Here is a 14,171-nt window from a genome sequence, read left to right as displayed (position 1 = left end):
TACTGAACAGGTAGAGTTTGTGGTTTGGCCAGTCCTCTGACACCAGATATTTGTTGGGCATGAGAGGGAATAATCCCAGTTAAGATTTACACATTTGTGTTAAGTTTCATGTTCACATGGTGTCAGTAGGATAACCTGGATCAGATAAGTGCACAGTTTTATCACCAGTTTTCCTTCCTTAAAAAAGGATTGTGTCACTGTCAAAGCAGCACTGATGAAGTCTTTCACTAACAAAGACTTCATTAGTGCTGTTTAGAGTCAGCAGATAACTAAAGTATAACCTTTAAAACTGTGTTGGTGTGGTGCAGGTCCGATAAGGATTTGGTGAACCAGGAAAGATCTCTCGCCATGTTCAGAGATGATTCCAAATCTGCTGGATCCAGAAACAGAGAGGTAGGACCTCAGAGCCGCGTGCTCTTTCACGCATTACTTTCACATCGTTTGCACATCATAATTTTTACTAATTCAGTTGAGATTCTGGATTTACAGTTTTATGTACTTTGAGTCTATTCCAGGACACTAAACAAGTAAATGCAAGCACACAAACAAACGCGCACACAGCTGATATATTCTTATGGTTGCCTGGAAGCAGGTGGGTCGCCCTGGCCCCAAAAAGAAAGCCCGAATGTCCCGGACACGCTCCGACTTCCTCACACGCTGTAACTCAGAGGGTGCGACCCAGTCGGACGACGACGATGAATACTACATCCCTGCCCACTCCTGCACGCTGCCCCCCTCCCTGTCTCCCTCACACTCCCACCCTGACGCTGACTGTCAGAGTGACTACGAGATGGTAAAATACCGGATCCGCAGAGGTCACCTGACCTCCACACGAGTTTCCTGTCCACTTCGGTGCCCCCTTTCTACTTTCTTCCCGTGCATCTGCCCACACGACAGGGGGAGGAGGCTTTTAACACTGCTAACACCACTATCGTTTTTCAATGCTGTCAGGCCAAACAGATGTTTCTCTGCTAATATGGCAGGACTTTTTTTTGCCAGCACTGATGAAGGTCACTCGGTGCAGTGAATGGCCTTGCACGTTGCTTTGGTGGCTGCTAGTTTGAAAATAAGGTCCAAGCTTCTAGACGACACCATCTTTTTCACTTCACATAAACTCTCTCTTTTAGGGGAAGCATCAACATCTGTGAGTTTCAGCTCACAGTTCCAGCTGGTTTCATTCAATTAACACGTGCTGTTCAAAAATGTCATCATCATTTAATATGTTCTTTCAGTTATCCAATTATTTATTCTGACAGTAAAATGAGGAAAAAATAAAAATCACGACAGGTTTTAAACCTCACAATTTTGCATTGTTGTTTGATTAGTCCAGAGATATGATGGACCAAATGGAACCAAAGTCTCATGAAAAAGAGTGAGAAGTTCCAAGTCATCAAATTTTGAAACTTTTATACTTGAAGTGGACCTGTTATGCGTTTCCTTATTTTCTGTCACTGTCAAGTTCAAGAAACCAGTTTGAGAGGATTGGAGCTTCAGACATTACGCGTGATGGAAGCGCTCATCAGAAGACGAGTACACTGTAGTTCTAACAAGCGGTTATTTGAGTGACTGTTGAGTTGCTGTTGCTTTCTATCAGGCCAGAATATGTAATGTTAATTAATCCCTGTAAGCCAAAAGTTCAGGTGTCAGACTGCTCTAAAGGCTCCAACTCGTACAGATTTTTCTACTCTATATGACATCAGTGAGAGGGGATATTTCTAATCTGGTCACACAGCTCTGGCTTTAAGCACAGAAGCTCCACCCACCTGCTGTTTAAACCTTCTGTTTGTGAGCATCAGCCAATCAGAAGAAAGGGCTGGTGGTGTTAAAGCGAGAGGAGCTCAAACAGACAAAGGCTGATCTAATGACCTATACCAAGGCCCAATATAAGATAAATAAACTGTGAATCATGCAAAGCTAGTCTAATAGAGGGTAAGAATAAAAAAAAGGAGCCTGGCTGGAGAATGCATTATGCAAAATAAGAGAAAACGAGCTGAAAGGTACGGTCCAAGAATAAGAGTATGGAAGTTAAATTGAACACAATAGGTTCACAATAACAAAAGAAATCCTCTCAGTCCAAACTGCTCACAGTGCTGCAGCTGTCCTGAAGGAAAAATAAAATGTTAAAACTCAGAATGATATTTTATTTAGATGTTCGTGCACCTACTTCTTCTTTCACAGCACTGAGCATAGGCTGTTCCACTTCAAACTCTTGTTTGACTCATGGATTTTGACCTCCAGAACTAGACCTGTCCTTGAAACGAAACATCACGCGTTACATTGCACGCCACTGCTCCTGCATGCTGGAATCAATAAAACCTTGAGCAGAGTAGCTTCTCACTAATGGTGACGATTTCCTGCAGAATCTAACACACACGTTTATCTGTCACACACTCTCATTATCAGACCTGTGCATGTTTATGGTGCTGATTTTTTTTTCAGTTTCCTCACAATAGTTGACGTTAGTAGTAGTAATGTTTTAGTAGTAGTTTTGGAAACAGCCTCTGTTAAACCTATAAAAATCCTGTCACAGTCTTATCAGCTGACAGATTTAATAGGTTTTGTGCTCTTTCTCACTCTGCATCATTGTCTTCTCTCCAGTCGTCTCACAAAGACCAGAAGAAAATACATAAGACCATGTCATCAGGGGACCTGGGTAAGATGGAGGTCCTCAGGAAAACCTCCAGTCAGGATGGAAGGTAGATCGCTCAAGTCTGTTTTTTTACATCTCACTTTTTATGCTGGATATTTAAGGGGGGTTGTTGTTGTTGTTTTTTGTTTAGCAGGATGAGAGGGAAGATGCGATTCTGGAGTAAGACGAAACACAGTGAGAAAAAACTGTCAAGGGAGAAGCAGGCCAGCATGAGTGAAGGTGGAGCAACACATGGTAAAATACTATTAAATATGCCATCCAAGCCACTGAGTGGATTTATAAGCACACACAGGCCAGATGTGATCGTATGAAAAATCAAATACATTACCTGATTTAAATTTGGCGCATCTCTTCTTCACGATCATCTCCTTGTGCGCCTCAGGACTGCTTTCAGCATTGCTGCTGTTTATAGATCGCTTCCTGGAAGGTCTGGTGTGATCACCTGCACTGTTCCTTTGGGATTTTGTCATGGACTTTGGGGATGTGCAGAAAACAACACATTTCACATGAAGGATCATCGCTGATGATGAGAGCTTTGACTGTGTAGTCTTCAGCAGTTCATAGTTTCACATCCCAAAGGCAGAGAAACCAGGAGCACGTTTGTCAACGTGGGGTGCGCACTGTGAATTATCCCACGAGGGTGAGATTGTCAACACGGAGCTGTCCTGTAGCGTCCCGGGGCCTCTGAGGGAGAACGTTAACTTAAAATGACCTGAACTGTGGTCCCTGATAACACAGCAGTTTTTCTTTTTAGTTAAGATTTATTTTGGGGATTTTGACAGACAGCACAGAGGACTCAAACCCAGACACACACACACACATCACGAGGCACAAGAGCGTGGAGACAGAACAGGACTTCCATGGAGCAGTCTATAAATAGCAGCTGCATTAAATCTTGATGAGATCCAAGAGTAGCTCCACTTCCAGAATGTTCTGATCACACCTGTGTGGAATAAAAACAAATCCAAATCAATAAAAATAGTGCCAGAACTGCAAGCAGTAAATTTTAGACATAGTGTGCAGAATTCACGAAGGGCAGAGTTTAGCATAAGGTAGTTTACTCCTAGAAACCTAAACTTTCTCTATATTTGTCTTGCAGAAGGCCCGTCTCCTCCTCACAGTCCAGATTTGGAGGCGGCTTCATCTGGGGGGGTCAGGGACAGCAAGGAGAACAAGGAGCCGTCTCCTAAAATGAGGAGGCGTCGCAGCGTGAAGATCAGCAGCATCGCTCTGGAACCCGCCCAGTGGCAGAATGACGCGCTGCACATCCTCACCTCAGCCCACGACTATCGCAGCATGAATGACTTCCTCATGAAGAAGGTCAGAGGGCAAAACCTGCGCACACTTCACTGACTCACACAAAGAGTAGTGTTTGTGTGATTCGACTGTTTGTACAGTTATAAATGTTACCTCATGGTACATAACATTCCAGTTACAGCAGTAAATAATAATGTAGTAAAATGTGTTTTTAAGAGCCCAGTTGATTAAAAATCACACACAGCACACTGTGTGTAGTTAGTTATACTAAACAACATTAAAGGGACAGTACACCCCAAAATAAAAATGTACAACTTTATGCATCTGGATTGTTTTAGTGTGAGTTGTTTTTTTATAAAGCTGCATTTATCATTTACTGTTAACCTGAGAAACATTTGCTTCTCCAGATTGCAGACCTTGATTCTGAAGATGGTAAAAAGGACACCATGGTGGATCTTGTCTTTAAGAAAGCACTGAAGGAGTTCAGGATCAACATCTTCAACTCGTACTCCACTGCCCTCGCTGTGAGTCCGCAACCCTCTTTTTCTCTTTGGTTGTTGTCGGCTGCTTGATGGATCACATGATCAGGGAGATACTAAAAGATTAGAGAAGTAGCCATTCAAACTAGATTTACCCTTCCTCTGTCCTTTCTTTCTTTTTTCTTCTCACCACCAGATGGATGATGGTAAAAGTATCCGTTACAAGGATCTCTACGCATTGTTTGAGCACATCCTGGAGAAGACGATGCGTCTGGAGCAGAGAGACTGGAGCGAGTCACCGGTGAAGGTGTGGGTCAACACGTTCAAGGTGTTCCTGGATGAATTCATGACAGAGTATAAGCCCATGGAGGGAACCATCGGCAGGGTAAGAAGGTTTAAAACTGGATAGATTCATTCAAAGATAACAGAAAATAATTTTATAGGATATAACTTAATAAAAATGTGAATTGCTGTAAAGATAATGGCTAATCTTAAAGCATTACAGGTACTGAAACACAGAAAATACACATTTTTGTCTTTTTGCTCTTTTCAGGCCCCCAAACGTGAACGGAAGAAGTCAAGGAAGAAGGAAACTGACATTGTGAGTTGAAAAATGCTTTGGTAGTTTGAAGGAAGAAATCTTGGGAAAAAAAATGAAATAATAATCGTAAAAACATATAGGCACCACTGCTGAAGAGATACTCGATAAAGCTTTCTTTCTAATGACCTGCAGGGGGCGATTTCTCTACTTGCAAAAAGAAGCAAAGTATATATTTTATAAAAGTCTATCAGACCTTAATTAACACTTTCTGAATGAGATTATGGTCTGAATCGCTTGTTTCAGCTGTTATTTAAGCGAGCATGATGGTTGTTGAGCAAATTATGGTCCCATTTCGAGTCAAATAGGCTTTTAAACAGTGCTTCATAGACCAGTGTGCTGGATGCCTCCAGCTTTCATAGGTAGTCTCTGTTTCATATCTGAACTGAGCTGACTGATGGCTCTGCTGCCCCCTGCAGGTGGAGGAACACAACGGCCACATCTTCAAGTCCACTCAGTACAGCATCCCCACCTACTGCGAGTACTGCTCCTCCCTCATCTGGATGATGGACCGAGCCTGCGTCTGTAAATGTAAGGACTTTCCAAGGAACACACATTAAATGATTAAATGCAGCTTCTTTTTTTTTTTCATGGTAACATCTCAGACAGCCTATATCTGTTAAACTGACTCATTTCAGCGTGGTGGAGCTAAAGTGTTTAAGATTTTGTTTTAAAAAGACAATGAAGACCACACTATGTAAACATACCATGGAAAGAAACAGTGAAAGAAGTGGTGCCATGTGTCAGTGCCTACGTTTATTAGATATCCCCATTTACATACATCATTCTTCATGCCGTACCTGCACTTATCAAACACCTCAACCGGCTTGTTTCAGTGTGAAGGAGTAGCACCTCTATTCTGAGCCCCTCCCGAAGGACCGGCCTCCTCACATTATCTCTAAGGTAGAGCCCAGACGACCTTCAGAGGAAGCTTCTTTCTGTTGCTTGTATTAGTGAGCCATCCATCCATTTTTTTTATGCTTATCCAATTTGTGGGGGGGCTGGATCCTATCCCAGCTGTCGTTAGGTAAGAGAGCGAGGTACACCCCGGACAGGTCGCCAGTCTATTGCAAAGCTAAAACAGAGAGACGGACGACCATTCAAACATATGGATAATTTAGCATCACCAGTTAACCTCACATTCATGTCTTTGGACTATTGGAGGAAATCCAGAGAGAGCCCACGCTTACAAATGCAGAAGGTGGACAGTGGATTTGAACCCAGGACCTTCTTGCTGTGAGGTTACAGTGCTAACCATTGCACCATGTTTCTGGTCATAGTTTGCAATGTAAATTACAGGTACATCGGGTTCTTTTACACTAACACTACAGCGATCAGAGCTACATGCATAAAGTGTGTTAATCTTAATGCAAAATTGCAGTCAGGTGACACTTATCAGTACTGTTGCTTTAATTTTTCTTTCAGTAGCTGTCAGCTGTCTGCTAGTCAGTCTAAATTCAGGCTGCAAAGGGTGTAGGTCTGCCCAGGATCTCTCACACACACATATACACACACCAGCAGCAGATCCTAATGCTCTCCTAACTCACTTACCACAGGCACTCACATCCATGTGGGTAGTTTTTCTTTCCACTCACATGGTACTCCTTACACACACACACAAAACAAACACACTTTCCCTGCATGCCTGAGTGTCAGTAAAATTGGATTAACCCTCCCACTCCTTTCATAAATCTGTCTTCTATCTAGTTACAGGGCTCCGTCTGCACTTTGAGAGCAGACGTCCCATCAGAACGCTCTGCCACCTCCACGCTTTCCTGCGTCTTTGAGGTCGTGAATGGCTGCGGCATTGCCTGCTGCTGTCGTGACTGTGAGGAGGTTGCAGAGATGCCTCCTGTCTGATTTTTGTATGTTTTGCCTACAGTGTGTCGCTACGCCTGCCACAGGAAGTGCTGCTCCAAAATGACTACGAAGTGCAGCAAAAAGGTAGGCGGAGCTTTTTTTGTCTCGATGTTTCTCATTTTAAGATGACGCAGTTTCTCGCTGTTTTTAAAACTAATGAAGTCAGTAATAGAAAATCGATATCACAGTGCAGGACAATCATCAGCTAGAACAGTCACCTTTGATGTCCAGCCTTATTAAAAGGACATGTCTGCATGTTCCATCATTACACTCAGATGTTTACCAGCTTTGGTAGATTTTACTGTGTAATGCACGTTACTAAGTGAGTTCAGTGACTTCATCCTTCATCATTGTGCTGTGTAGCCTGTCGGCCCATGTGGTAGACTCAGTTTAATATGCTGCATTTTTGTGCTTGTGTGTTTGTGTATAAGTACGACCCGGAGCTGTCATCGCGGCAGTTTGGTGTGGAGTTGTCCCGTCTGACCAGCGAGGAGCGCACTGTCCCCCAGCTGGTGGAGAAGCTCATCAACTACATCGAGATGCACGGCCTCTACACAGAGGGGATCTACAGGAAGTCGGGCTCCACCAATAAGATCAAAGAACTCAGACAGGGGCTGGACACAGGTGAGGCAGAGTCAGAAATCAGTGAAAAATACAATACAAATGAGTATTTCAGGATTCCTGCGGCACATTTAAACGTTTGAAAGAAGTCTGAATATAAAATCTAGAAGATAAAGATCCTGGATCTAACACTGCAGGGTTTAAAGGGCTGTATACCAAGCTAGTAGTTATGACTTCTTAAAAAAAAAAAATTAAAGATATGTATATAATATACAAAATCCACTTTTGGCTGTTTTTTTTACAAGGAGTCACCACAGCAGCTAGCTCTGCATGTTTGAGTTGGCTGACTTTTCTTTCAGATGACCTTCCTAAGGCAACCCCAAAGGGATTTGTGTCTCTTCCTGGGATCTTGTCTCCTTCCCCTCACCCTCCGCCGGTCGTGGCAGATGGCTGCCCCTCCCTGAGCCTGGTTCTGCCAGAAGTTTCTTCCTGTTAAAAGGGAGTTTTTCCTTCCCACTGTCACCAAGTGCTTGCTCATAGGGGGGTCATCTGATTGTTGTGTTTTCTCTCTATTATTGTAGGGTCTTTACCTTAAAATATAAAGCACCTCGATGTGTCTGCTGTTGTGATTTGGCGCTATATAAACAAAACTGAATTGAATTGGATCGTTTGCTTGTAATTTTGATTGTCTGACAGCTCAAACACGAAAGATGATAAAAAGAGAAGGAAAGTCGTGTTCATTGGTCTGAACTTATCTTTCAGATGTAAGCAGCGTAAACCTGGATGAATACAATATTCACGTCATTGCCAGTGTGCTCAAACAGTGGCTTCGTGACCTGCCAAGCCCTCTCATGACCTTTGAACTCTACGAGGAGTTCCTGAGAGCCATGGGTAAACTCACACTTATGCTCTTTACTCTTTTTATTTACTATTTTTTTCAATTAGTTAGTTTCAGAAAATGCATTTGCCTGAACTCTGTGGTGGGATTTTGCTTTTTCAGGTCAGCCAGACAAGCGCGATGTGATCAATGGCGTGTATTCAGTGATCGACCAGCTCAGCAGGACACACCTCAGCACGCTGGAGCGCCTTATCTTCCATCTGGTCAGGTGAGTGATGATATAAGAATCAATATGGCAAACAGACTGAATCTGAAAAAAAAGGTTTTAAGTTCAGGAACGGGTGTTATATTCTGTATGGATCGGCATCAGGATTAAGAGGATGTTGTTGTTACAGGATTGCTCTGCAAGAGGAGACGAACAGGATGTCAGCCAACGCCCTCGCCATCGTGTTTGCTCCCTGCATCCTTCGCTGTCCCGACACCATTGACCCTCTGCAGAGTGTCCAAGACATCAGCAAAACCACGGCGTATGTCCACAAACTGGCCAGAAACACTTAATCTTTGAGGGATACAGAACATCTCTGCTCTGTTTGCTTCTAATATAAATGGCTCTCTGGTCTGCAGGTGTGTGGAGCTGATCATCAACGAGCAGATGAGCAAGTACAAAGCTCGTCTGAAGGACATCAGCAGTCTGGAGTTTGCAGAGAACAAAGCCAAGAGCAGGCTGACCCACATCAGGAAGTCCATGGTAAGGTCAAAGTGCCAAAGATGTTAGCATGGCAGCTTTCTACTTCTCCCTCTCACTCCTCATCAAAGTCGGTCAGTTTTCAGCTCCATGAGCGGCTGGCATGGTTTTCACCCGGCCATGGCAGGAGTTCATTCCTGTGTGTTTTTCTACATCTGTCATCTGCAGTTTTTGCTGTGTTTTTCTTACACATGCAAAAAGCTGACAAACACATTTGAAGGGGGTGGACACCGTAACGCTGTATGTGAATGATCCTGCTGTAATAGTAATGTAATAATATCTTTCAAGTTTTTAATTATTTGCATCTTGGCTTCAATTTTTTTTTTTTGACTTAAAGTCATAGAAGATGTTGAAGGACTCTTTGGGACACATAGGATCATTTATACCAGGGAAAAATAACCTTGTTCTGAAGATCAGAAGAATAAGGTTAAAAAATTGAAAAAATACGAAAAAAAAAATTAAATTCAGAATGAGTTTTTGACTGCTTTAGCTTTTTTTCCCCACAATATGTTCCAGCAGAAAAAAGCAGCTTAGTGCCTCACACTGAATACTATATGTAACATTATACAGTAAATCTTCTATTACATGATTTCACCAAGGAATTAAATCATTGTACTCCCTGAGGAGCAGCATGGTGTGTAAAATGTCTTTCTGGGAAGCATTAATCAGAAAAATGCTTTCAGCTTCACAGAATTCCTCTAGCAACCAGATATGTCCACACTTTCCAAGTAAGAATGTTTTTAATGATTTGCAGGTCTAGAGATATCTCGACTGGATAAAAATTGCCAAGATAAGGTTATAAAATGACATTATAATAATATTTTTTTCTTATCTCTACAGCATGTGTCGAGTACCAGAAGTACTTGAAAGAAAGAATATCCCTAATTCTCTTTAAATTAGAGATCTCAGATAGTCCCAATACAGAGGATGAAATTGGTCCACACAGAGATAACATTGCTAGCTTCCAACCCCGGTCCCCAGTTGGGCTTTTATATACAAATAATAATAATACATAATAATAATACAGTTTTCATTCTTATAAAATTACAATACACCAAGGATTAAAAAAAACCAACACTTTAACTGGTGAGAGATACAGAACTAAAATGAAATGCCTCTGTTACGACTTTGTTGAACAGTGAAAGGTGAAAAGGCTGTTAGAAAAACCTGAATCAACCCTAATTTAAATCATGAATTCATGCTCAGCCACTGAGGAATTTCCTGTTGATTAAAGGTCTAAAAGAAATAGCTGCAAGGGTAGAACTGAGTTCAGTCTGGTTCGTGAGTGAGAGCTTAGCAGACATCTAGATCACACCTAACTATTGTTTCAGAAATGTAAATGCATATACTTATTATTATCTGTCTGTGAGCTTTTACCTTTGCAGTCTATAGACTGCAAAACCACAAGGAGAGCCGTGAAATCTGGCATGTGTGTTCTTTACTCTCCAAAGATGTGCAACACCATATTCATATTCCTGGATGTTTATTACCCTTTGTACACTTTGGCTTTATTTATTTGAAGTGGAGCATAAACAGCATGGAGGATTTCAGGCTGCTAATGCTATGATAATATATGCTAATGATATGCAGCCTTTTTTTCTCATGCCTGATTGACTTTGCCTAATCATCTGATCATTTTGTGCTATGTGATTGGCTATACCTACCTGATGTTATTGACTGAAATGGAGAAAGTGGGGATTCCCCATATCTAGCAGCTGACCTAGGTCACTGAACAATATGTTCATTAATGGCAGGAGGTTATCCCCACTGCTGATGGGTCTTGTTTTAACACAATATTTGGTTGACATGGTATTTGGTTGTGATCAGACACCCACGCAGTGTGCACTCCAAGTACACAAATTAATGTTACCAAATGGCAATTTTTTAAAGCAGCCAAAAAAAGGTCACACACTCCTCTGATATTTCATTGTTCTGTCTCTGATAATAGTGTGCATTCTTTTCAATAAGCTAATGCAGCGTCACCACATGTATTTGCATCCAGGTGCATTCATTTTTCTTCACTAGCTTATATTGATGACGGCAAAGTCGGACCGCTGTGTGAAGTCTTCTTCAGAGCATAATTATGACATCTGCATAGTTAGCGTATTTCATAGTGAGCTTATATGGAAAGGCTTCTGGACAGCCAAAACTTTAACACCATGATGGTGCTGCGATTAGCACTGCTGGTGGGGGTGTTTGCAGAGATGATGAGGAGAAACCCCCTCTCAGTGGGACCTGAGGAAGACGGCCTTTCACCTTTTACTTTTTAAACAAATCTCAGTTGCCTGTCAAGATCTTCCTCAGCATCTTTACAGTGGGTATTTTCTAAATGGGAAGATATCTTCAAATTTTGCACTTTCTGACCAACATTAGCTCAGTTTAATCTAAAAAAAAAATCTTTTGACCTGTAAATAACCAAATCCATACTTGAATGATGACCTTCACCGCTCCTTAACCCTAACCTGTCCTTCCTCCTTTCCTCCCCTGCACCCCTCCTTCCAGAAACCAGTACTAATTGCCGTTAGGTTTATGAGCATTACCCGCACTACCACCCCGGTATGTATGCCCCTCCCACACCATGTGCCCGCCCACCGCCAGTCCTGTCCTGTCCGTCAGTCTATTTATTCTGTCCACTCATACTGTCTGTAACACCGCTCATCACGTCTACCTGTAAGCACTTCTCTGTCAGGTGTATGACTCTTTGTGTTGTTGTTTTGTTATCAGTGGGTTGGCTGTTACGCAGTGCAGTGACTTAAACAACACCAGAAGTCTTTCAGATTGCATCCCAAAACAGACCGACAATTCTTAGCCTACATATATATATTATAGTTTATTCCAGCAGCGTGGCCTCTGGCAGCTTGGTCAGGTGTGTGTACTACACGATTAAGCTTGCCGGTAATCATTTTATCACAATTTTAACTGTGATTCTAAATAATGTATGCTTGGACAGTCAAAGTTATGATTATCAAAAGAAGTTACAGCAATTATAACACTGTCTATGAAAAATTTGAAAACAAAAACAAAAAGAGGTTTCAGGCAAATGATTCTTTAACTCTGATTATAGTGTGACGTGTCTCTTTTTTTCAGCAAATTGATTATATTCAGAAGTGTAGGAAGGTGAGGAATGAGTCTGCAACAGTTATTTACAGTATTATTATACATTTAATATTAACTTGATATCAGTACTCACTTAATTTTTGAAGTATCACAGTTCACCATCATCAATTCCAGCATGTCACAAGAGGCCGACTTCATAAAACTGTATAAAAGAGTGGGATGTAGCCAAGGCAGAACTACCTTAAAACTGCATTCTTTCTATTGGCCAGCAGGGGGCAGCTGGTCTGGTTGCAATAAGAAACCCTTTTATACAGCCTGGGGTTCATCTTGTAAATAATTAAGCAGGATATGCTTTAGGGAGCGGCTGCTTTGTGTTTGGTATTTCACAAATGCATGAGTGGATGGTTTCCTTGGTTTTCTCAGAAAAACTGAGATAACAGCAGAGAAAATAGATAATCAAGGCTTTAAAATGTAACTAAATTAATGGTGGCTACACTATGGGGGCCACATCCATCTTTTATACACAGACAAGCAAACGTCAAACAATGAAGCCTCAGCAAAACGGTGTTTTTGTGTAGTAAATTTTGAAGCTAAGCTGCACAGCCACGTCAGACATTTCTTAGACAATGTGCTGTAGCTTTGTTGTTTGTGTAAATTTAATTATTAGTAAAAATATTCATAGTGATGTTGTTTGGTCTGTCGAGTCAGGTGGAAAGCAGAGCAGGCCAGTAGAGCTAGTGTATAGTTAGTGTGTGTGTGTGTGTGTGTGTGTGTGTGTGTGTGTGTGTGTATATATATATATATATATATATATATATATATACACACATATATAGATACACATATATAGTTGGTAGCTGCACCCAGATGTTCCACAGGAGAAAACTCCTCCCATCAACACTTTGTGGTCACACTTAATGAACTGCAAATGAATACTGAAAACAGAAAACAAAGGTTTTCTAAGGTCATTAATGACCTTAATGACATCAGCTGTTTCAGGTGAGCAGTCGTGCTCCGTAGGCAGTAGTGTGCATTTCTAGAGCTTCACAGCGGCTGTAACTGTTTTTATCGTTGCTGAATGTGTGTTTCTCTGAGAGAAGGCAGCACGCTAACTGTAGCTCCACTGATCGCTCTTTGCTTTCTGTTTCTGCTTTACAATGTACAGCCTAACGCAGCTAAACTTAAGGTAATGCCAACCTGTGTGTGTGTGTGTAGATGAAGTGATTGTGTGTAGTTGTGCGTAGTGATACTCAGCAGACCTCATAGTCTTTTTCTTTAGTAATGTTGTAAAGTGTGGTCAGTGTATCTAGTCAGTATGTGGTCAGAGCATCCACCTATGCCTGTAGGGGCTGTGTGTGCTTCATCACTGTCTCTCACTGAACGCTTTGGACATCCTCCGCTAACACACTCTCACTCCTGTGTGTGATCTTGCAGAGCAAAAGTCGTGTTTGGCAAAGCAGCTCCCACACAACCTCACCTCCTCTCAGCCCCAGAGCGCCCTCTGGGGTTGATGGAGAAACTGCGGTAGGAGGAGGAGGAGGAGGAGGAGGAGAGGATGCAGCAGAGACCCTGCTCAGTGAGCAGCAGCAGCAGGCGATGCAGCAGGAGGAGCGAATCCTCACAGAGCAGATCGAGAGTCTGCAGAAAGAAAAGTATGTCATTTCTGTGGTCGTACCGGCTTCATTCAAGTTGTGCATTCCTTTTATACATGTTACATATTTAGAGTCATGCATCACTGTAGGTTTTGCAATTTCATATTTTCTCTGCTCAGACCTATAAGGGACTTTCATGGCATACAAACATGGAAAGGACCCGTTTTATTTTCAACATAACTGATGGTATAAGTCATACTTTTGGAATGTCACCTGGAAACTCAGAGAAACTCAGCCTCCATGTGTCATATGGATCACTTTGAGGCAGTTGCAGATAATAATAAATGCCCCAAAACTTAAAATATGACCTTTGATGCGTCGTCAACAGGGAGGAGCTGACCTATGAAATGTTGATCCTGGAGCCGCGGGCATCCGATGATGAAACTCCTGAATCTGAAGCTTCCATCGGCACAGCAGACAGCTCAGAGAATATCACCATGGACACAGAGGGAGCCACCTCTGACCCCTCTGGTA

At 42.1% G+C, this 14,171-nt stretch overlaps 1 protein-coding gene across 2 annotated transcripts in view; it reads left to right on the top strand.

The window, feature by feature from the left end:
* Positions 1-14,171, top strand: part of LOC115781212 (unconventional myosin-IXAb-like) — a 145,286-nt gene that overhangs the window by 127,693 nt on the left and 3,422 nt on the right. Inside the window, exons 26-44 of one of the 2 annotated variants that reach the window (XM_030730734.1) lie at positions 309-393; positions 593-793; positions 2,599-2,696; positions 2,784-2,884; positions 3,750-3,970; positions 4,315-4,431; positions 4,583-4,771; positions 4,940-4,987; positions 5,404-5,515; positions 6,867-6,928; positions 7,276-7,468; positions 8,168-8,296; positions 8,406-8,511; positions 8,639-8,770; positions 8,868-8,991; positions 11,491-11,544; positions 13,211-13,231; positions 13,480-13,697; positions 14,026-14,168. In XM_030730734.1, the coding sequence (XP_030586594.1) occupies positions 309-393; positions 593-793; positions 2,599-2,696; positions 2,784-2,884; positions 3,750-3,970; positions 4,315-4,431; positions 4,583-4,771; positions 4,940-4,987; positions 5,404-5,515; positions 6,867-6,928; positions 7,276-7,468; positions 8,168-8,296; positions 8,406-8,511; positions 8,639-8,770; positions 8,868-8,991; positions 11,491-11,544; positions 13,211-13,231; positions 13,480-13,697; positions 14,026-14,168 (2,354 nt within the window). Of the gene's footprint in view, positions 1-308; positions 394-592; positions 794-2,598; positions 2,697-2,780; positions 2,885-3,749; positions 3,971-4,314; positions 4,432-4,582; positions 4,772-4,939; positions 4,988-5,403; positions 5,516-6,866; positions 6,929-7,275; positions 7,469-8,167; positions 8,297-8,405; positions 8,512-8,638; positions 8,771-8,867; positions 8,992-11,490; positions 11,545-13,210; positions 13,232-13,479; positions 13,698-14,025; positions 14,169-14,171 lie in introns of both variants that reach the window. The other variant, XM_030730733.1, reaches the window with a different exon arrangement.

The sequence above is a fragment of the Archocentrus centrarchus genome, chromosome 6 (genome assembly GCF_007364275.1).
Source record: "Archocentrus centrarchus isolate MPI-CPG fArcCen1 chromosome 6, fArcCen1, whole genome shotgun sequence".
Classification (NCBI taxonomy): Eukaryota; Metazoa; Chordata; class Actinopteri; order Cichliformes; family Cichlidae; genus Archocentrus; species Archocentrus centrarchus.
This window is presented reverse-complemented; position numbering and strand designations above follow the sequence as displayed.